Source organism: Pelodiscus sinensis, chromosome 16 (genome assembly GCF_049634645.1).
Source record: "Pelodiscus sinensis isolate JC-2024 chromosome 16, ASM4963464v1, whole genome shotgun sequence".
NCBI lineage: Eukaryota > Metazoa > Chordata > Testudines > Trionychidae > Pelodiscus > Pelodiscus sinensis.
The window spans coordinates 7963778-7988412 of NC_134726.1; the positions used below are offsets into that span (position 1 = coordinate 7963778).

Below are 24635 nucleotides of genomic sequence, written 5' to 3' on the forward strand. Positions count from 1 at the left end.
CATTGACCACTGTCAGAAAACAGAATACTGACTAGATGGGCCTTTGGTGTGAACCAGTATGGGCATTTATGTTCTTATGAACAAGAACATATATGACAATATGCAGCACCTTGCCTGAGGCCACTTTGCACATGGTGAGCAGCTTTCAGGGTATCCACCAATCAGGGCTAGCATTAGACTCCACTGCTAATGGAGCCTAGGGCAAAAAGCCAAAGTCCTACTGCCCTGAATCCTGACATCTGGGGCTGAAGCCAAAGCCTGTGCAACTAAACTTTGCAGAGCTCCCTATGGTGTGGAACTCTGGGCAAATGCGTTGCTTGCTACCTGCTAATGCTGACCATGGCTTTTATGCAAGCCATATTGGAGCAAATTGTATAATGGGGATGCTGAAAGCCATTGCCCAAACTGTGAACCTGATATGATGGAAACCACTTCAAGCAAGCTAGTTCTAGCACCCATGCTTTTCTATTCAGAAAAAAAGTTGTGACCCAGGTGGGCCATGGAGTTTTTATAGCAATTTGAGGTGACCTCAGAAAGAAAAATGTTGAAAACTCATGGAGTAGAGGAATAAAGGATTATGAGGTCTTTATTTTGCACCATGCCTGTTTGCAATAGCTGTAGCTTGATTCTAAGGTGACACACTTTATTCTGTCCTTATTTAATTGGTGTTAGCATGTGAGATAGAAGACCCTTTGTCCTTTGTAATTTAATTAAACAATAAATATGTTAAAGAGCATTCCATTATTTCCCAAAGGTGATCTAGGACATAGATAACCCATGAAAAGCATTGAAAAATGGTCTCCACAAGTATCATATTAGAAGAAGTGGCGGTGTTGGGTTCTTTTTTATTTTGTATTCTCCTCATTTGCAAAATGGAGAAGAATAAACTGAAGTGGTTTCTGTTAATGGCAAATTGAGGAAAGTTTACCGGTAGATAGATGGTGCTTTCCTATATATAATTGGGAAGAGAAATTTTGAAATGCACCAAAGTTGATAGAAAATGCTTGCATGTAACCCTATATTGCATACGATATGTCTTGAGGAAGTCAGAAGATCAGGAAGGGACTAATAAAGAACATTAAAGTTATAAACTGTGTTGGCAAATTAACCTGAAAACTTAACCTTTTTTTGTTTAAAAACACCTTTTACCAGAATATTTTTACTAAAAAAAATCTTCATTTTTTTTTCTTTTTGGTTGAAAAACCAGGATAATTTTGTATGAAAATGTTGTATGAAAAAGACAAACTCTCTCTCTTTCACCTCCCCCCACAAATTTTGCTATGCAAAAATCACTGGAGTTTTAATAGGTTTCTTTCTCTGTTATGGGGATAATATTTAGAAAGCAGGGACTTGACATGCATGGGAAAGTTTACATTGTGCCTGACAAAATATATTAATGGTAAGATAGTCTTAAATTTTCTCTTATTAGAATACTGTTTGGAGGAAATGTGACCACCAACTAAAACACCAACAATAACAACTTTTAAAAAAATAATAAAAATCTCAGGGTTTTTAATACTCACTTGAATAATGTCAAATTAACCTTGTTTTGGAGATATTTTTACCCTTGTCTCAAACTTATATATGCAATAAAAGATAGGGAATTATATTATTCTCTTTATATTTGTATACAAGAAATGGCTATGTAAATTTCTTAGTTGGTTGTTGTGTTGCTTTAGAACATCTCTCCTTCAACACAGAAGGCATTGTGACTCTGTGAAACTTTATACTTGCATCCAGGAGAGAATCTGATATCAGGGAGACTGCCAGTTTGAAGAAGTGGAAGGAAAGGCAAATCAGGGCCTGCAAGAAGTTTTAAACAAAACTTTTTAGAGGTTAATTTGGCTTTAAATGCTATATTTAATGCTAATGCTAATATTTAGCTGTATTTCCTCAAAACAAACAAATAAGAAAGCAACATACCCTACAACTGCAAGTTTCATTTTCTGTGCTGGTCTCATATTGGAGCAGATTTGTGTTTCATGGTTTTTGAACCCACTCTTTAGGCTTAAGAGACATCTGCGTCTAATAAGTCAAGAACTACCAAATTCAGAGTCCATTCTGGTCAATTTCACAGTCATAGAATTTTTAAAAATGATAAATTTCATGATTTCAGATATTGAAATCTGAAATGTCATGGTGCATTAATTGTAAGGGTCTTGACCCCAAAAAGAATTGTGAAGGGGTGGAGGTTTCAGGGAGTGTCCCTTTAAGCTGTGTGGCGGCACAGCTTCACAGGTGATTGATCAGCCCCGTCCAGTCAGAGGTTCAGGGCCCCATGGAGGGAGCTGACTGGGCAGGGCTGATTAATCACTTGTGAAGTTGTGCTGCCATGCAGCTTAGAGGGAACACTGGTTGCAAGTTTATTGTGGAGAGTTGTTACAGAGCTACTGATGCTTCTGCACTGCTGGTGCAGAATAACTTTGCCCACCTCCCTCCCCAACCTCTTTTTGGGTCAGGACTGCCAGTTTGAGAGACAGTGTGGTCTCCCCTATGAAATCTGTGTAGTATAGGGGAAAAGCACAGAAAGGAGGCCAGATTCCACAGGAGGGGCGGAGGAGACTTGATTTCGTGGTCCATGACACATTTTTATGGCATGAATTTGATGGAGACATGCTAATAGAAGTTTATTAATCTTGCTTAAGGCCCCTACGGGTATGTCTACACTACCACGAGGCGTACAGCTAGTTCGGATTAGGAAGCCTAATCGGAACTAGCTAGTTCGTGCTGCGTGTAGCCGCGCGCCACGCAGTCCGAACTAGCCGGCATTTAAAAATGGCGCCGGCCGGGATCATGCAACTGAAGCCCGGGAAATTCAAATCCCGGGCTTCATTTGCAACTCCATATGACTACATTAACCCCCCTAGTTCGAACTAGGGGGATAGTATAGACATACCCTACAAAGTTAATAGTGTAACTTTAAATATGCTGCATGTTCCAGAAACAAAACAAAATGGAGTGTAGTAGGTAATTGTTTGAGAACAGCTGTCAGGACTTTAGTGCCCTTCCTTCATTCTGAGTTTTTCAATAACCATGGTGTATGTGCTCTGTGAAGTGATTCTTTTTCTGACCTGTGTTTTTGTTTTGTTGTTCTCCCCTTCCTCATCTACCTGTCTTTCTCAGGATACTAAAGCAGAGTGCAGTTCCTGTGTAGAAACAGAAGACAGAAAAGTAAGTGATTATTGTAATGTCATTTGTGAAAAATGTGATTGAAATGTGAAAAATGTAATTAAAGGCTATGAAAACATCTTTTTAGTACTGTATAATTTTAAATTCAATCAAACTTTTTAAATTTCAGTTTTCCAATTAGGGTACTTTTTTTGCTTTACAACACTGGAAAATATATTTAGGCCTTGAAACATATAGGCTATATAGAGACTATTTTGACTACTGAGCATACTCAGGTTAGAAATTCATTAAAGTATTTGCTCTGAAGAGTATTTCAGCTCTCCATTTTGTCTGAGCATATACTATAAACAGTATACAAGCCATCTCCACTGCAAATTTGCTTTCTATTGTGCTTGGTATTGAGTGTTTATTAACAATACCATCACATAAATCTTTGGTAAACTTTAGTATGTTGTAATAAATATGGTATTCTCAAAATATCCAGGTGATAATTACTTAAGAGTCTTACTTAATATCTCCATCAATACCGGCCCTGTCAATACCAGTATCTTCCAAATTGATGATGTAGAATAAAGTTGACTCTTAAAATGTCTTTTTCAGTTGCAGTTGACCAAAAAGGTACATAAATGCATATCTACTTTTTCAGTTTTCTCCTCCATCTAAATTTCTTGTACTTAAAAGGTTTAGGAGTAGCAATTGTAATCTGTTAACTTAAAAATGGGGTAATATGTAATGTCAAGAGGGATCCTACTTTGTTAATACTGGCATTAAATCAGTGCCTGCTACCAGATATCTGAGGACTTCATGAACCAACGTCTTTTTTTCTGAAGGAATGCTTAAGCTGAGCAATGGTCTTTTCCAACCTGAAAATGGAAGTGGAGAGGTCTTATTGTAATATTACTAAGATGACCCTGTCAAAACTGCATGTTGAAACAGCAACTCTTTTCTTTTAGTATTACTTTAATCATGCCATGAAATGAAGTAATGCAGATAATAGTGCTAATCTCATTTGGTTTACCTTCCCAGCAAACATTGTTTGTGAACATTGGAGTTGGAGACAATATATTTCAACAATTCCATTATTCCTCAGAAATAAATAATTTACTCTTTCTGTGGGTGCCAAGTTTTTAAAAGTCTGATTTTTTGCCTCAGTTACATTTTTTTAAAATGTTTAATACATTATTTCCCAAGTCTTATGCAGCACTATTAGTCAACTTCCTGCTTATGGCATAGTGTAATACAGGAAGTAGTGTGGCAGTTTGTTGTCATTATACAACTTGATTTGCTTTGCTGAAATATATTAGAAGAATATGGCTACATCAATAATAGAGTGAAAAGAATAACTATTTTTTGTTAAACAAAGGCATATATTTAGGAATTTAAGTAAGGTATTCAAATATAGCTGGAATTAGCATTAGATGTTTGAAGACTTGAATTATTAAGGTGTTCTGGTGATGCAATTCCTGTAATACCCACAGGTATTTAAAGATAGGAATATTAAACATTTAACTCGAGTAAATATTGAACATAATAGAACTAATCTAATGTCGTAAGTCTCCTCATGGTTAGAGCTTAAGGAAATGCAGCAGTGTTTCATTGACTATTCAGATTGCTTCTGAATGACTGTCCATAGCAGAGCTCAAAAATACATTTGATTACATTAAGTGATGCTGCCTGTGAACAAAGGATAACAGAGTTCATATAGATAAAGGAAAAAATGTCTCAGCTAGGCTGTTCCAAAGTTTAAAAACATTTTTCTCCAGTACACGAAACATAAATTTTCGTTGAATTAAAGGACTGAGATGTTTTACATTGAAATGCATAACATATATTGAGGCTTCAAATTTGGATTATTTCTTTTATATTTCTAATTTTATGCCTGTTGAAACACCATCCAAATATCACACTATATTATTTTTGTTATAAATAATGATAACACTTTCAATTTATGTTGGATTGCAAGTTTTTCCCTCCTTCCTTATTTGGCCTTCTTTTTATAGTTGACCTTTGCTTATCTCCTGCATCTTAGTTAGGTCATGGATGAGCAGGTTTCTGTGCTGTCTTCATTATCACACTTCATTGACTTACTAGTCAGCTTTCCCATATTGGCTTGATCTTACATGGTTTCTGCACCCAGTTTTCAGAGAGAGAAGGTTAAAGGCTATTTCAGATATTCCAGTGCAAAATTTCAACACTGTTGTCAATTCATATAAGGAATAAACAAAACCTAAATGTTTGTTTTGAGACAATCATTAAGAAGTTTTTTGATGATGTTTGTATTGAAAATCTCTGCATCGGTGTACTTTTTCATTCTGTAGAAATGTACCTATAGGATTTATGTGCATGTTTTGCATGGTACATAATATGTTTTAAGATGGTACTTTTTCATCTTAATATATTTAACTTTCTGTTCCCAATGATTTAGAAAAAATCGATCTTTATTTCGTAATCTTGGGGAAGAGAGGAGGATTTCTGTAGGACAGCTATAAATACTGACAAAAACATCATATTCAGAACAAAATGTGACCCTCCCGTGCCATTTCTGATATGTGACTGCTTGGGAGATCACTTTTATTTATGAAAACAAAGCTGGGAACTAACCTCTCTATTTGCAGAGATGAAATAAAAGCTGAAAAGTGTTCACACGCATTTGTGCAGTGCTCTTGAACTTATAGGCTATCAAAGAGAATCATATCTATGAAGTACATAAGAACGGCCTTACTGAGTCAGAACATACGTCCATCTAGCCCAGTATTCTGTCTTCTGATGGTGGCCAGTCCCAGGTTCCCCAGCGAGAATGAGCAGAACAGGTAACCATCAGTGATGATTGAATAAATAAAATGTTTAATAATAAATAGCAGCAGCCCCCAAAAAATGAATTCTTGGCTTTCTTTTCAAATTAGTTTAGCCTTCAACAAATATAATATTCACATACAATTGCATAAAACTTATGAATAATTGCCTCTCTCACAAAGCCTCTGAAATGTTTATCTAGCTTTCCTTTAAAATTAATATGACTAATGCTGGACCATCTTTGAACCTGGATGACTAATGTTGGGCTGCTAAATCCATACTGTGGTAACTATAACATGAAAGCCTAATTGTCAGAAGTGCTGAATATGTGCAGCCTTATATGAAGCCCGTATAATATCAAGTGCTCATCACTTCTAAAATTCAGTCTACTTCTTTTTAAGACCCCACTTCATCCAATTATTTAAGTATATGTCATTGGGATTACTGGGGCATGTTTGAGTACATGCTTCAGGCCTGTATTTGGATTCAGGAGCTGAACTTTAGGCACCATGTTTGAATGCCATTAACTTCAGTTATTATTCCTAAAATGGAGACATTCTGAAACACTTTGGTTCATTTTGATAGAACAAATATTGGAAAGTTGGCTGTCCATAGCCTGAAAATAATTACACTTCAGCCTCATTAATATATTTTCTGAATCTGCTTTATTTCGCTTATACCTTATACTAAGCCCACACATTCAGGTTGTATGGACTATATCTCGTGATATTTAACTAATGTCTTCATGGTTCTATGTTTCACCAGGAAAGAATGTCAACAGTTAGCAGAGCACATATTTTTCAACTACTCTACTCTACTCTACTCTACTCTACAGTATAGAGGGTTTGCCTTTATCCAGTGACTCAACAAATCATAATATAGTATTGATTTATTCTTCTGCATTGAAACTTGCTGGGCTAGGACTCACTTTATATCACTCAAATACATTTAAGACATGTAACTCCTTTTGTAAACTTTGCCTTCTCAATCACTTGTAGAGATTGATCCTCTCTAGTACAGCAGCCTTGGGACCTGACCAGTGCTGCACCAGAGAATTTGCCAAACCATGGGAGGGCAGTGTTGTCTAGCATCATTACCAGCACTTCCACTTTTTACTGGGCCCTTAGAAATCTCATTTAGGAGTAAATTAGAATTAAATAAGTGCACAGAACACTGAGAGCCAGGACTGGTAGCTGTAAACAAACTTAATGGGACCACAGGAAACTTGGCTACACCCATGATAAGTGGCTAACTAAAATCATGGCAGACCACTGATGTTGTCAGACCAGAGAGTACCAGACTAGAGAAGTTCAGTGTGTTGCTGTGTCTGAATGATCCTCTCTGTTAGGTCAATGGTTGGTTTTGGCTCTGATTTAGATAAATATAGAAGTATGTATGAGTCCATATTTGTACTACATGAGTTGGTGGTCACAAGAACAGATGTTATTGGAGTGTCCCAGTAAAATCATTTCTGACAGTCACTTGTTTCTTTTAATATTCCCAGGACATTTTTCTATATCTAATCACTATGGGCATGTCTACACTACCACCCTAGTTCGAACTAGGGTGGTAATGTAGGCAACCGGAGTTGCAAATGAAGCCTGGGATTTGAATTTCCCGGGCTTCATTTGCATGTTGCTGGGCACCGCCATTTTTAAATGTCCGCTAGTGCGGACTCGGTGCCGCGCGGCTACACGCAGCACGGACTAGGTAGTTCGGACTAGGCTTCCTAGTCCAAACTACTGTTACTCCTCAAGGAAGCCTAGTCCGAACTACCTAGTCCGTGCCGCGTGTAGCTGCGCGGCACGGAGTCCGCACTAGCGGACATTTAAAAATGGCGGCGCCCGGCTTTATGCAAATGAAGCCCGGGAAATTAAAATTCTGGGCTTCATTTGCAACTCCGGTTGCCTATATTGCCACCCTAGTTCGAACTAGGGTGGTAGTGTAGACATACCCTATGTCTCATCAGGAGTTCTTTTGTGACAGACCAAGAAATAGAAATTCCATTCTTTTGTGTAATACAGTATTTAGCTTAGCATCTTGATTCAGGGAATGATGTATTTCTGGAAGCAGTGTCTTCCAATGCACTATAGTGTGTTGACCCTTGGTAACAAGAGTTGCTGCATCACAGCAGTGTTACCTATGAATAAACCAAAAGTGATGTTTTATCTATGTATGTGTGTTTACACATATGCAGATGGTCAGCAAGAAATCTATGCATCATTTAAATCCCATTCTTGTGAGGACGTATGTGAGGCCTATCTGGCACGCTTTATGGTGACACTTCTGCATAGGGATTAATGTGATCATTTAAAAATATTGACCCCTGAAGTTTTAAACACCTCACCGTGATCATTCATCACAGTAATGTGCATTATTATATACACTAATCTGTTAATATTTGAGATTAATTTCCTGATGACATGTAGGAAAGGGGGAAAAAAATCTAACTTGGGGAAGGGACTGGGGGAATGCAAAGATGAGATGCTCTGCATCTTAAACCATAAAACCAAATACCAGGCCTTCTGGTTGAAGATTGGGAGAATGACATTATTCATGTTATAGGACTCATAACATGAGAAGCAGCCAGCCCGCCTACACAGCTCTTTTGAGAGTCCATCATTGGTGGCAAATTTCAAGAGTGCCCTTGATGAAGGAAGCATGCAAGATCACAGGCAAGAGCCATTGTTGGCTAATTTGATTCTGGTATAACTCTCAGTTCAAACTGTTGTTTATATTAAAGCTACAGTGTAATTATATCTGGGACTAGTTTTTGAAGGTAGAAATTCCAAAATATATAGTGTATACTGAACTATGTTTCTATTTGTGCTTCTCTGTCAGTCCTCTTTCTTCATCTTCCCCAAGTTTATGGAATCAGCTTGAGCTCTTTGAGAAGGCTCGGGGGAACAAATAAAGTAATTTAATCTAGTTGTAACATGGCTGTAGAAAGTATTTAATGTTCCCCTTTAGTGGCTAATCCAACTACCCTATCTGCTACCTACCAGATAATTCCTTTAGCTTTAGTGGTAAAGATCTGTACTTTTCAGTCACGGCTGCAAGCAAATCATTAAATAAAAGTATAACAGCCTTATTCCATACAACTTGTTTTAATAAAATTCTTGAGTAAGAGTTTGAACTAGTTTTAGCAAGCCCAAAAGAGTATAAGGAAATATTCTGATTCCATATGTGTTGGACACCAGAGGCAATCCAGCACATGTATCATTAGCATCATTTTATTTGCTATTCTAGAATGAAAAATATCACTGAAGAAGCATCTTATTACTAATCAATAAGAACTTTTTCTAATTAATAACAACAAAATAACACTAAGTATGTAAATCTTAATATCAGTAAGATGTACATCCCTTTTGTCTGGTAAAGAGTAGAATTTCAACTTGCTTTGGATGTATTGGCATTTCAATCATAAGACATTTCATATATTCAGATTATTCACATGGGTAAAGATGAGCATGGCTAAATGTTTATAGATTTGGAATCAAAATTGGCTTTCCTAATTTTGAATGATAGGTATGATTCCCACAGAACAAGAATAGCTCAAAATGCCCCGAGTCTTTCACTCTAAGCATACAAATATATGTTAATTTCATATTGCTTTTTATTAGGAGAAATATTAAATTGCTGACAAGTCAGTTATAAAATACCCTTTAAAGCACTATGAAAATCAAACCACAGCAATTTTGCCATCAGTTTTATAGGACCAACTGTGATACAAAAACTGACAGCTATTAAAAGTAAACTATGCATATTTTGATATATATGAACAAAAGAGTTGCAATGAATCACTCATGAAACTGCCCATTTTTAGATCGAACAAAATAATTATTAATTTTAATAGGTTAAGTCTGCCTCCTCCCTCACACATTTTGATATCCTTTTGCCTAAATATCAAAAATAAGAGTGTTGGTGTGGTATTTGCAACTAAAAATTACTAGACACCTTTTGAGGAAGTAAGATTTTAATTAAATTGTGAGAACTCATGTGATTATAACTTTTGGATAGGTATCTAGATTTTAGAATGGTTGCTAGGAATGAACTCTGAACTTTCAGAAATGTACCTATTGTTAATTAAATAGTGTAATAAAATTTGCTCTTTCAAAACCACTCTTTTTTTAATACATGAGGAAAATACATTCACATTAGTTTTGCTTTTCTGTTATGTATTCCATCCTTTTTTAATGCTGAAACAAATAATTTCTATTGATTTCCATTTCAGAACCAGACATTTCAGTTCCAGTGAACTGGTTAAGATAAACTGCTTCTCATGTTTGGATAGTATAACATGAATGTTTTCTGCAATCAGACCCTTCTAATAAACAAGAGCACCCCCCCTCCCCGCACACACACATTCACAGAGGAATGGTATGGTAGAGAGCAGGCCTTTTTGCAGATGACCGTCCTCCATTAAATTAAGCTGGGTTTTCGTAGGGTGTATAGTCAAATGGAAAGTTAATGAATAGAATAGAAATATGAAAAGAATACATTTAATTAGCCTTCATTCCTTAATCTGCTTTGTGGGGTAGAGCTCTCTATTCTTCCCTGGTTACTTCCATTGAACCTGATTTCTTTGCAACAAAAAAACTCAGTCTTGGGAATAGTTAGTGGCACATAGTTAGTCTTTCTTAGAACTGCTTTATCTGGACCATGATTCAGGCATAACCTACATACTTAATTACTCACTGTGCAAGCCAGAGAGCTACAGGTCTGTGTATGACCACCAACCTAGATAAATCTTCTTTGCACTTATTGAATGAGACTTTTTTTTCTCCAATATAGTCCACTATTATTAATCAGAACATTTGATATGCAGAGACAGCTATCTATTGTTGGTGGTACTGGTGTTATTTCATGTAAAGCGTGGCTTCACTGGTGTTTCACTCATTTACATCAGTAGAGGAGCTGTCCAGTAGTGGTGTACCCTCTTTCAGAAATAGTCCAAGTGCAGCCATTTACAGTATTCTTGCAAGTTTAACATAGCTGTATTTTATCCTCAAGTGCAGGACAGGGAAGAGAATTTTGTGGGCCCCACATGGAACAAGAATAGTAAAAGAGATTGAGAACAAGGGTATGTCTGCATGCAAAATGAAGGTTTAATTAGAGCATGTATAGGCAGGTAGACCCTGGCTCGAGTCTAGCACATCTAGCAGCAATGTGGCTGTGATGACACACACAGCAGTTGGGGGTAACCGCCCAGTTATGTACCCTATGGGTCAGGTTAGATTGTATTTAGGTGGCTCGCCCAAGCCGCCACTCATGACACTGTGGCCAAACAACAACTTTGAGCATGAATGTGAGGCTGACCAAAGCTGAAGTGTGTCTGACTTCCTGTGATAGGAAGCACTCTCCCAGTTGCTATGTGAGGATACCCTAAGCTGCTTTCTCCTCTCCTTTCATCAGCTCCATCAAAGGCGTATCGCAATTGATTAATACAAAGTAGCCATTCATTCTAAAATTGTATTTTGTCTGGTGCCACTCTGTCTCATGAAGATATGTGGAGGGAACTGAAAGGTGACATGAGGTTGAAGTAAGTGCATAGTTTGTACCAGGACTGAACTCCAGCGTTTTTTAAGATTGGTAGTTCATAGCCCTGGCACCTCTGGGCTTGCCATGACAGTTATGAAAGTTAAAAACAAATGGTGCCCCAGAACTTTAACTCTAACCCTTTTCTTGGTGGTGTTATGGAATAGCAAAAAAAAATGTAGACCTGCAGAAAGCTGAATGGAATCTATGTTAAAAAGAGGTTCTGTGCCAGATAGTTGCATTTCATTCCATTTTCAGCCTGACAAATGCATTTTATTCCTCTAGTTTGGTTTCTACATTTTTTTTGTTTGATTTAGACCACTTTCTTTTTATAGACTCACCATGGCTGGAATCTGCAATGACATTCTCTCTGGTGTTCCCTGGAGGCACCATAATGCTGACCATTAACTAGCAGCTAAGTGTTATTAGCTCAGTGGCTCAAGGTCACTCAAGAAATTTCACTTCATTTTCTGTCCTCCAGCAGGAATGAAGTTCACAAAGAGAATACTTCTGAGATGCCTCTTGACACAGCAATTCAACACTTTCTTGCTCACAGTGCTGAAGGTTTATGAGAGTAATAGGCTTTATGGTGTTCATTAGGGCAATAACGTGATAGGTCAGTTGGTTAGAAAATTTCCCCACAGTGACATAATTATCTTCCTGTAGAATATGGTATGTGTAGTAATAGCTTTCTCTGTCTACTGATGACAATACTTTGTTCTTTTTTATTGCCTCCTGTCAGAGGATCTCAAAGCACTTTACAAACTGTAATTATAAATACCAGTGAGGAAGGCAATTAAAATATTAGCTAACTTACATACGAGGGAATAGAAGCATGGAAAGGAGACACAGGCAAGGTGAGACTGAGAGTCATAGGCAAGGTTGAAAACAAAACAAAGAGCTCCTTACTCACTTTGTCTGCTCTTGCCACTAGATCCACCCCTCCCCGCCTCCCCCCCCCCAGTTGTATGTTTAGTATATTTCTTTGTTTGCTATAAATTTCACTGAAAATAGAGGGGACAAGAGTAGTTAAAATTGAATAACACGTTAACTACTTATTTGTTTTCAGTTAATCGTAAATAAGTTTGGATTTTTTGAGTGTTACATCCTAGAACAAGATGAACTAAATCTGAAGCTACTTGTTTCTCATATTGGAAACCTACCTCATTTAACTACCAGCCTCATTTAATCATATGTTGTGGTCCAGAGCCTAACCCAACTCCCACTGCAATGTAAGTGGAAAGATTTCCAGTACAACATCTGATTAACTTAATTGAGAGACTGGAGTTACGTGACTGACAAACTCGAGCCTGGTACAGACTACCATAAGAGGCTCTTTTTGCAGCATTTCTGGTTGAGAGAAGAACTGCTTAAAATCTTTCCAAGGCTCCTCAGATGGGATTCTCAGCACAATTTTGCTAAATCCTGATGCTTTGAGAAACTTGAGGTAAGCTTTTGGGTAATTATGTGAATTCAGCGCAAATTGCTTGATGTTCATTCATTGTTATTAACTGGTATAATGCATCTAATTTGTCCCTGGTTACTTGCTTGCATAAAAATGTAACTTTTGTCTATCATTGGAGAACTCAATCTGATATCATAACTTGAGCATGACTTTAAGCAGCAAAACATAAACCTGGCAAGGTTAATATGGGGAAATACAAATCCAACAGAATAGAATTGCTTGTTGTTTTCTGGTATGTAGACTGACATAATACAAAGTTCAAAAGGAAGTCTCATGTTCTGAATGATCACAATACCAGTCTGATTACCACTTACTTGTTCTTTCTGTCACTCAGACATGTAATTATGGAATTTCACAACTCAAGTGATGACAATTGCGCCTGTATATGTGTTCCTCTATCATCACTTAATCTAACTGCATCTAGCAATCTTTAATTTGATAAAGTGGAATTGAAGTGACAGCAGATGACAGAGGTGCCAAAACAATGATCTGACCTCCCACTGAATTGCCAGTGTGTTGGACTGCATGACTGTTACAAAAGATGAGTGCTCAAAAAGCACTGACAATATTTTTCTTACGTTAGAAAGCCTAACATGTGATTGGTATTTTTCATAAAGTACCATCAGAACTTTACTGTGATGATCCATTCTCTACATCTTTTTATGTTTTTCTAAATCTTATACAGACTGTGGATCTTTTATAATGATTTAACTCTTCAAAGAACAGATTATTCTTGATGCTTGTGGAGCAGTGACTTTTTTTTCTTGTGCCCCTAGGAGAAGGGGGGAATGGCAGAGCAATGACTTTCCTAAAACAAATTGGAGGATATTTTTGTCTTTTCCCTGAAGTATGGCAGGGGTGTAATGTAAATAATACCTAGTTCCAATTCATAGGGTAAATGAATGTGTACTTCACACCTGTCATTATGCCTCCTGTTACATGTTACTTCTACTACAGTAAAAACTGTTATCCAGCACTCAATTAACAAGAAAGCGCAATTAACTGGCATTTCTGATGTCTCCCAATACAAATCTTCAGCCTGTTTACTAGGACTATTATACTGCCAGGCACATTTAGGTAATTGCACATTCTGCACTCTACTTTTATGCAAAAGAGGCAGAAGACAAGTAAGCAAGCTGAAATCAGGAATTTATTCAAAAAAGGCAGCTTCCAGGTTATGTCTTAAGTTCATTACAGATTCAGTACAATCTCCTACACCTACATGTGCAATGATAATTGATGTTGATAATGATGACCCAGAGGCACTATAAGATCCTGAAGTGCCTTCTGAATCTTCTAAGAAAGATTAAATTATGTTCAGTATAGTTTTAGTTTTAAATGTATTTGTAGTGGTCTAGGTGTACACCATACACTACTCATAGTAATATATAGGTGCCATGAAATAACCTACTGTATAGAAAACTTAACCTGTATACACCTAAGTGCTTCAAGAAACCAACCACTCTGCAGTGGAGTACTACGACTGGGCTGGTGAGTACTTGTGTGCTATTTCACACTTTATTCATTTTATTGTATTCCATTGGTAAAGTTTAACTCTCAGCTAACCAAAATATTCCATTAACCACTCTCCCATTCCTCAGCATGCCAAGAACAGATTTTACTGTACTACTTCTATTGTACAGTGGTTGTGAGTCAACAGTCTGACATGGTTATCCTTGCCATTTTCCCACAGTGTAAATTAAATAGAGAACATAAAGTTAATTTTACATATTGAGTAAAGACTGATGTTGTGTTTTGGTTGGGCAAAATGTTCATACTTCAATGATTTCACTAATGTAAGTGGAAATTCTGAGTCCTCAGTATGTCTGGAATGTAAGTCTCTTCTTTAGGTACTTGTATCTGGTTTTTACGTAACTAGGGACCCTGAAAATGTTGGTAGTGGCATTTATAATATCTGTTTCTTTTCTTTTCAAATCTGATTTGATGTCATATCTAAACTGAATCATGTACTTTCTATAATCTGTTATATCAGAACTCTCAATAGCATTGCTGTTTCCTTTGAAATTGAAGAATAATTTATTTTTGGTCATGTAATATGACTTATATGCTTGTCTTTCAGTTGGTAATCTGTTAAAAAGCAGTTTCTAATCATTGAGATACTAGGTTGCCAGTACCTTTCCATTAAATTCTGGATTTTTGGTTAAAGAAAATGTTTCCTTATGTGAAGTTGTCTTGGCTTTGTTTTTTGTTTGTTTGTTTTTTACTGACTACCTGTGTTTAATTAAGTAGTTCAGAACTATGACCATTATCTAGTGATATTTTAACTATTTTTTCTTTAAGCCCAGTAAACTTTTTTATAAAGGTGACTTAAAATTCACACTCATTTTTTAATTTGTAGAATAAAATTAAATCAAATGGAGGATTAGGAAGGCTAAGTGAGAGATAAGGACTGCAGGATCATTTGATGGGAGATATCTGTCAAAGTATGTGGAAAAATAATTAGTCTAAGTCTATAAACAGATTTAAATGTACTCTGACTATATTTAACCAAGTAACTTTTTAGCTTTTGTAAAACTAAAAATGCTGATAGAAGTCAGCTTTTAAAGTTATACAGAAATCTGTATAGGCTCCTTAAAATAACCTGATACAAACTTTAATGTGTTCCACGACTTCTTTATAAGGGCTGGATTTATTATAGTAAGGGGGCTCAGCAATTCAGCTTTTCTCTCTTTCATTTTCCAATAATGACCTAATACATATACTTGTGTAAATGCTATGAATATTGGTCATATCATTGGCTTTCTAAGATTCATTATTACAATTGTGTTACCATTAATAACCTGACACTTTATTTTTAAACCTCATAGTCAGATGCAATCATACAAGGTAGAGGTGCTAACTTTTTGTTTGCTGAAAACCAGAACACCGTTGCTCCTGTTTATCCCCTTCTCACTCAGCTCACTGCATCCACCATCCCTTCATTGTCCACTCTCCCCCATCCTCACTCATTTTTGTCAGTCTAGGGTAGAGGGTGGGGATGAAGGCTCCATCCAGGGGTGTGAGTCTAAGTGCAGGATGAGGCTCAGGGCTGGGGAAGGAGCTTGGGGTGCAGAAAAAGGTTGAAGGGTTTGGCATTCAGACAGCACTTACCTCAGGTGGCTCCGGGAATGCAGAGACATGTTCCTCCAATGCCAGGGCAGAGGGGTCAGGCAGTTCAGTGCTCTGTCCTTGCTGCAGGTGACCAACCAAGCTTTTTATGGTTTTTTTGTGGCTTTTTATGAGTGGGGCCACCAGAGTCCCTTTTCAACCAGAATGCCTGGTTGAAAAGTAGACACCTAGCAACTCTAATACAGGGTGGGATGACTCTGATTTTTAAATAGAATGATCATAAATGCATTTTTGCACCATGTGTGTATCCCTTCTCCCCCTTTTTTGGTGTTTTTTGGAAAGGCATAAGCTGATAACTTTTTGAACAGTTTTGGAACAAATCTAGGGCAAAAATGGTTAAAAATGGAATTCGGGTTTCATAAAGAAGGACGTAACTGGCAAAATGCACACACTAACTATCTTACTTGGAGAGGCTTTTGCCTACATAGCCAGTCGTAGTCATTCACCAAGTTTAAAAAGTAATCATGCTGCCAACTTTACAATTAGCCACAGTACCTTGCTGAAATCTGTGAGACACGTCCATGTTCTTGGCACTGTCTTTTTTAGTTCCTGTTAGGGGGTGCTCCACTCACTGCTAGAATAGCACCTCCTCCTTGCCATTCTGGGGAATAGCTGATGAGGTCAACAGCCTTTCCTGTGATTGGACACTGACTCTCTGTTGCCTGCCTAGTAGTCTACAGCTCCTCTATTGCTGCTCCTCAGTTCACCAGCCAGGTCATTATCTGTACTTCCTCCTTCTGGGATGTCAAAGCCTTTTCACTGCCTCAGAGTATGAATCCCTTTCTCATTGGCCAGGAAATCTGGGCCCACCCTAACCCAAGATTGCTGTAGTCGGTATCAGTCATTCATTTCCTCTTACAATGAACATTCAATATTCTTTATTCCAGGTCTGTATGGGTCTAGTTATGAGTAATAACCAAATTGTTCATTGACTAACTACTAGAAACACAGAACATTTGTACTAATAAAGCACTAACTTGTTCATTAGAGTCCAGTACTCAAAAAGTGAATTGAAACTATTTTAATTTTTAGTTTAATTAAAATTTGTAAACTCCTCGGAGAGAAATTTGGCTTTCAGTGTTATTGGAGGCCAAAAAATGGACCCCTTAAGACATGAGAATGAATCATTCTTAAACTTATTGCTTGACCTGAAGACTTATCCCAGACCTGGACTGGGAGTGGGGCTGAACACTCTGACTGCTGGCGTCTCCATGGATCAGCCCGGAGCAGGAGGGACCTAGGCAACCCAGCCGCCAGCTTCTTCCTGGTGCCAGCCAGAGAGAAGGCCCAGAGTTGGAGGGGAACCATGCACCCCAGATGCTGGTTTTGCCCTGGGACTAGCCCCATAGGAAGGAGGAACTTCGAAAACCACCCACCAGTACCCCCTGTGCCTGGCCCAGGGTTGGGAGGGGGGATTCAGGCTTCACGTTAGCACTCGCTGGGGCTGACAGACAGATGCACATTTCTAAAATATACAGGTAGATATAGACTCAGATATTTTGGGGATAGCAGTGGTGGTTTCCTATTAATGATTTAACAGGGTGAGTGACCCTATTGGGAGTACAGATTGAGACTGCTTTAGAGAACTCAGATCTCTAAAGGGCTTTCCAAACTGTGTTGGCATCTGCTATCCCTTGAAGGCAATGGAGAAATTACTGTACATTTCAATAGGCTTTGCCTTAAAACCTGAATTTCTACCATGTCTCAATTAAGAACCCTACTGCTTAGGGGCATCTTGACTTAGAGAGTGGGTGACAAGCCCACACCCTTTCTGGCCAATCCAGCCCAATGACAGTGATTTGCTGGCCCTCTCAAAGGCCTCTTAATGGAGCAGATGTGCAACAAGTTGCATGAAAGGGACATCTATCCTCTCGTGTGGACATCTATCCTCTCTTGCCCACGTACTTTCTCTCTGTACATTTCTCCACCATTGTTTATCCTAGTTATTACAATTTATACCTCCAGTGAACATGGACCAACTGCTTCACATTTTGAAATGTTTTGTGTGGAATGTTTAATGCTGGTCAGTGCCTTGATGTCACCTGTAAAATTGGTCCATATATTTAATTTGCCATTCAACATTATAACTTTGCTTCTTTAAGAAATTGTTTACTTTCTGTGAAGATTTCAGTTCCCAAGATTAAATCATCGACTATCCACTCAATCATTCCTCTTTTGCCTTCCTTAAATACTATTACCAAAAGGCTCTCATGACCGCCTGTTCATGGCGGTAACCTAGGCCATGTCTACACTGCACGCTTATTTTGGAATAACAGAATGTGTGTCTACACAGCAAGCCTGTATTGCGAAATCATTTCAAAATAACAAGCTTCTTACTCTGACTTCTGTAACCCTCATTTCATGAGGAGTAAGGGAAGTCTAAGGGAGAGTGTTCTTTCTTTGACTTCTTGCAGTGTAGACAGTGCAGAGGCCGAGTTAAGCTACTTCGACTTCAGCTATGCAATTAACGTAGCTGAAGCTGAGTATCTTAACTCGACTTTAGCCTGCAGTATAGACATACCCCTATTATGTAGCACACTTCTCTCTCTCTCTCTCTCTCTCTCTCTCTCTCTCTCCCATCAACATAAAGCCTGTTTTGTTGGACTCTGTTCTAAACGTTGTCACTATTCAGGATTAGCTACACGTTTGATCCATTATGTAGATGCCTCCAGGTCTTAGAGCACAAACCTTTTCCTTCCACTGGTGAAATTTCACAGTCCTTATTAACTCAGACTACAGCATCTGTGAACCCCTCTTAGTCCCTGCTGAGCAATCAGTTGACTGTAACTGCTGCCATTGGAAGGTGTGATCAGGAATGAATAGGATGACCCAAAACAGACTTCTCAAAACCAAAGTGTTGTTTTATCTTTACATCAGGAACAAAACATGCAAGAGAAAAGGATTTAATAAACATCATGCCATTCCATGTTATGCAAGAAGATCCTGATGAGTCTAGTTTCCCAGATAACCCAGTTTCAGACTACGTCTAGACTACAAGCCTCTTTCAAAAAAGAGCGTCTAGACTACAATCAGTACTTTTGAAAAAGCAAGCCACTTTTTCGAAAGAGAGCACCCAGGCAGTCTGGATGCTCTCTTTCGAAAAAGCACAGTTTGCATTACATAGCGCCTTTTTTTTTTTTGAAAGAGGACTTTTGAAAAAAGTCATTCTTTCTTGTAAAATGAGGTTTCCCATGATCAAAAAAACTGCCGCGTTCTTTCGATCGCAATCTAGACACAGGTAAAGATATTTGAAAAAAGGCCACTTTTTTGGAAAAATCCCTGTAGTCAATACACACCCTCAGTGTGTTTCTCCCCCTTCTTCAAAACCACTGTCTCTTTCTCCTTCAGGCTACATCTAGACTGCCACTTTTTATTGGAAAAAGGTACACAAATTGCATTCCACAATTTGAGTAACTTTTTCCAATAGTTTTGTCGGAAAAGGCTTTTCCGAAATTTGGCCTGTCTACAATGGGCCAAATTTTGGAAAAACCTCCTCTTTTGGAAGAGCCCTTCTTCCTTGTGCATGAGGAAACCAGGGCTTCCAAAAGAGCGTGTCTGCTCTTCTGCAAAAAATGTCAGAAGAGCAGATGCGTTCCATGGACCTGGCAGAGTTTTTCCGGGATGCCTCTGGTATCCCAGAAAAACTCCATAGTCTAGACATAGCTTCAGGCAGTGAGTCTTTTATTCCCCTCTCAGTTTTGTGATATTCCCATCACTCCCCATTTCATGGAGGATTGATTCAGTCTTGAGAAACTGGTCTGGCTAACTCACCAGACGGGAGGAGATGTATTTTGTTCTCTTGGAAACATTCTTGATGACTCTTTTGTGAAGGGTAAACTAAGGGTTAATGCTTGTTTCTTTTATTCTTTTTAGCTGGTACATTGTATTGTCCTTCTGTTTGATAGGTGATATAGAGACTTCATGCTTTATATATAAAGTGTGTGCTGTCCAGATTTGATTTATCATCTCAGCAGTTTTGCACAGTTCAGCTGAAATTTTCTTCATGTTGATCAAGGTCAGAAAACCCAGGGATTGTGCCATTTATCTCAGCAGCTTGAACACTGACATAATTCTTGTGGAGACTTGATGTAATATCAAAAGGACTTGTAGTGGTGGTGAAAATCCCAGCTTCTTGTGATCATTTAAAAAAATGTTTTTCATCAAGTTCAGTTTTTGGATTATATTATTGCAGAAAACTATATTGGTTCTCCGAAAATAAAAATAAAAATGGAAATGCTGACTTTCTCATATCAGTGTGTCAGTGCTTATATATTAATTGAAAATTTAAATCCTGATGATTTAAAGAGTTCACATACCTCCTGCCTTAGAAGCAAAGTAGGGTTGTGAGGATCACAGCTATTTCTTTACCTGATAGCACTGAATGAAATCCACCATGTGAGGTTTGTGCAGGTTTCATAACATTTTCTGGTGTATTCATTTCTCAGAAGGTCACAACTTTGTGCACAGTTAGGCCTTTCCCAAATGACCGAAATGCACACTTAGGGTACGTCTAAACTACATGGCTCCATCGACGGAGCCATGTAGATTTGTTGTTTTGGCAAAGGGAAATGAAGCGGCGATTTAAATAATCGCTGCTTCATTTAAATTTACGTGGCTGCCGCGCTGCGCCGACAAACAGCTGATCAGCTGTTTGTCCTCTCAGCGCGCTAGTCTGGACGCTCCCCTGCCGACATCAAAGCCCTTTGTCGGCAGCCCCGGTAAACCCCATCACACGAGGAATAACGCCGCCGCTTCATTTCCCTTTGCCTATAACCCTAATCTACATGGCTCCGTTGACAGAGCCATGTAGTTTAGACACAGCCTTAATGAAAACCATCCTGAGTTTTGTAAACTGTTCAGTTTACACAGACATTTGCATGGCCACACACTCAGTCTTTCACTCCCCTTCCATGGACTAAGTGTTTTAGTCCCTTTTGGCTTCTATCACTGGGATCCCAGTCCTTAACTTTTAAATAGGTCAAGGGTTCTCAATCGCTTTCTTTCTGACCCCGTCCCCACGACCAACAAGCTAGAAATAGTCCAAACCCAGTGAGGAGAAGAGGGCCGTGGGCCAGCTCTGCTCAGTGGAGTCCAGGAAGTGAGGGCCACCTCTTGCCCATGACTGACCTCTGAGGCTGGGTGCCTGTGAGTACTCTCGGAGGGCTCTGCTGGACCCGGAGATGCCCAGGCAGCTCAGGCCAACTATGTGAGTATTCAAATGGGTCTGGGAGCTGAGAATTAGCCAAAACCCCAGGCACCAGCAGCAGACGAAGAAATGCTATGGCTGCCCTTGCCATGCCACCATTAACCAGAACAGCAACGTAGCCCTGCACTGCCTGGCTCTGGCTTCCTACTTAGGTCCTGGCCAGAAGATGGGGCCTGAAGGGGGTCAGGAGAGAGGAGGAGGTGAGGGAGTAGAACTGTTCCCAGGACTGCCACATTCAGGGTAATGATAGAGATGCAGCCGTGTTAGTCTGGTCTTGCTGAAACAAAAGACAGAATTATGTAGCACTTTAAAGACTAACAAGTTGGTTTATTAGGGTACCCGCATGGCCCCACAGTACGCTAACATCTTTATGGCTGACTTAGAACAACGTTTCCTCAGATCCCGTCCCCTTTTACCTCTTCTCTACTTACGCTATATCGATGACATCTTTATGATCTGGACCCATGGCCAAGAAACACTGGATGCATTCCACAGAGACTTTAACAACCTACACCCCACCATCAATCTCAGCCTGGACCATTCTACATGAGAGATCCATTTCCTGGACACCACAGTACAAATCACCAATGGTAAATTAGACACCACTCTCTACAGAAAACCCTCTGACTCCAACAGTTACCTACATGCCTCCAGCTCCCATCCAGGACACACCATACGATCCAACATCTATAGCCAAGCCCTTAGATACAATCGCATCTTCTCTAATCCCACTGACAGAGACCAGAAACTTCAGGATCTCTACCAAGCATTTATAAACCTCAATTACCCACCCGGAGAAATAAAAAAACAAATTGAAAGAGCAAGACGAATACCCAGAAACCATCTACTTCAAAACAGACCCAGGAAAACCAACAATAGAACACCACTTGTCATCACCTATAGCCCCCAATTTAAACCCATCCAACCCATTATCAATAAACTACAAACTATACTGGAACAGGATACTACCCTCTGATAGGCTCTGGGAGACAGACCCATAGTCTCCTAGGTTATGTCTACACTACAGCACTAATTCAAACTAACTTAATTTGAAATAAGCTAATTCGAATTAGTTCATCTAGACCTAAAAACTAATTCGAATTAGCATTTTGCTAATTTGAAATAGCATGTCCACATTGAGTGGACTCTGAACTGAAGTTAAGGCTGGCTGGATCCAGTGCCAGCAGGGCATCAGGTTAGGACTTAGAGTGTGGAGCTGCTGCCTCAGTCTAGCCGAGGGCTGTGCTTAAAGGGACCTGACCCCCACCCCGGACACACAGTTCTCAGGGGTTCCCCACTTGCAAAGCAGTCCTGGCTTGGAGTGCCCTGAGTGCCCACACTGGGCACATCACAGCACTCGGCCATCAGCCCGGCTGCACTTGCCGCAGGCTGCCATCCGGGAAGGTCAATCGAGGGGCTGTCAGGATCCAGTAGGCCCTGCAAGAGAGCTTCCACCCTGAGGAGCCCACAGAACCACCCCAGTCCTTCCCATCGGGGGTTTGTGCCCCATTCCTCCCTCACCTCCTTCTACTTACCCCTCCCTAGCCCCCCTTCCTGATGTAAAAAATAAAGGACACGTGTGTTCAAAAATAGAAACTCTTTTAATTTAACAAAACTGGGGGGGGGGATTAACCTCTGGGGAGACTGGGAAAAGGAGGTGGGAGAGGGGAAGAGAGAGGGTGGGAGAGGGGAGGGAGAAACCTGGGAGGAGGGAGCTGGAAGGGGGAAGCCAGGGGAAGAAGGAGGAGGGGAAGTATAAAACTATGGTACGCCATATCCTCAGTATTGTGTACAGATGTGGTCTCTTCACCTCAAAAAAGATATTTTGGCCTTGGAAAGGGTTCAGAAAAGGGCAACTAAAATGATTAAGGGTTTCAAACAGGTCCCATATGAAGAGAGGCTAAAGAGACTGGGACTTTTCAGCTTAGAAAAGAGGAGACTGAGGGCGGATATGTAGAGGTCTATAAAAGCATGAGTGGTGTGGAGAGGATGAATAAAGAAAAGTTGTTCATTAGTTCCCACAATAGAAGGACTAGAGGACACCAAATTAAATTAATGGGCAGCAGGTTTAAAACTAATAAGCGAAAGTTCTTCTTCACACAGCACATAGTCAACCTGTGGAACTCCTTACCACAGGAAGCTGTGAAGGCAAGAACTATAATAGAGTTTAAAGAGAAGTTAGATAAATTCATGAAGGTTGGGTCCATGGAGTGCTATTAGTCAGGGGGTAGGAATGGTGTCCCTGGCCTCTGTTTGTGGAAGGCTGGAGATGGATGGTATTAGACAAATCGCTTGGTCATTGTCTTCAGTCCATCCCCTCCGGGGTTCTTGGCATTGGCCGCTGTTGGCAGACAGGCTACTGGACTAGGTGGACCTTTGATCTGCCCCAGTACAGCCATTATTATGTTCTTATGTTCTAAGCTCAGGGCTCTGGGTCGGGGGCTCTCACTGGACCAACTTGATTTTCATGCAAACCTGCTCCTGGGTTTGCATGTGGCCTTTGGTGGCCTTTGGTGGCCAGGCTGGTAGCTATCCTGCCCTAGAAGGCCACATTCCTGTGCCTACTGTGGATATCATGAACATTGGAGGCCTCCCCCAAACCTCGATGAGGTCCATGCTCTCCGCACTAGACCAGGCTGGCTCCCACCTCTTGCAACCCTGGGCAGGCTCCTGGGAGCCACCAGCCTGGTCCTGGGAAGAGGAGGAGGGCTGGGTGGCAGTGGGTGGCTGGCTCATGCTGTGGCAGGTTCAGGGTCTGCTGGTTGGGTGCTGGCAGGCTTACAAGTGGCATAAGCACTGTAGCTAGACAGTGGCCCTTTAAGGGCTCCAGGGCTGGGAGGGGGGCAGAAGAGTTTCCCTGGTTTGGCCCAGAGTGGCCACCAGGGCAAGCTGGGAAGGGCTAGCCTCCAACTAGTTTGAATTAAGTGGCTACACAGCCCTTGATTTGAACTACTTAATTCGAACTAGGCATTACGCCTCATAGAATGAGGTTTACCTAGTTCGAATTAAGCGTTCCGTTAGTTCGATTTAAATTCGAACTAGTGGTTTGTATGTATAGCCGCTATTAAAGTTAATTCGAACTAACTTTGTAGTGTAGACATACTCCTATAGACAACCACCTAACCTCAGGATGATTCTTACCTACAATTACAGGACATACCACACTAATACCAACCCTGGAACTTTTCCTTGAAACAAACCCCGGTGCCAGCTTTGTCCTCATATTTACTCTGCTGACGCCATTATTGGACCTAGCTATGCCTCTTACAAGATCAAGAACACATATTTCTGTTCATCCAGAAATATAATTTATGCCATCATATGCCTAAAGTGTCCGTCAGCTATGTACATTGGACAAACTTCTCAGACACTTCG

The 24635-nt window shown here is 39.7% G+C and overlaps 1 protein-coding gene across 4 annotated transcripts in view; it reads left to right on the forward strand.

Annotated features, from left to right (window-relative positions):
* The window catches only part of RBFOX1 (RNA binding fox-1 homolog 1), a 2643423-nt gene that overhangs the window by 1595514 nt on the left and 1023274 nt on the right, over window positions 1-24635 (forward strand). For all 4 annotated transcript variants that reach the window (XM_014574331.3, XM_014574332.3, XM_014574335.3 and 1 more), the window contains one exon: window positions 3124-3171. In XM_014574331.3, coding sequence (XP_014429817.2) covers window positions 3124-3171 — 48 coding nt within the window. The remainder of the gene's footprint in view (window positions 1-3123; window positions 3172-24635) is intronic.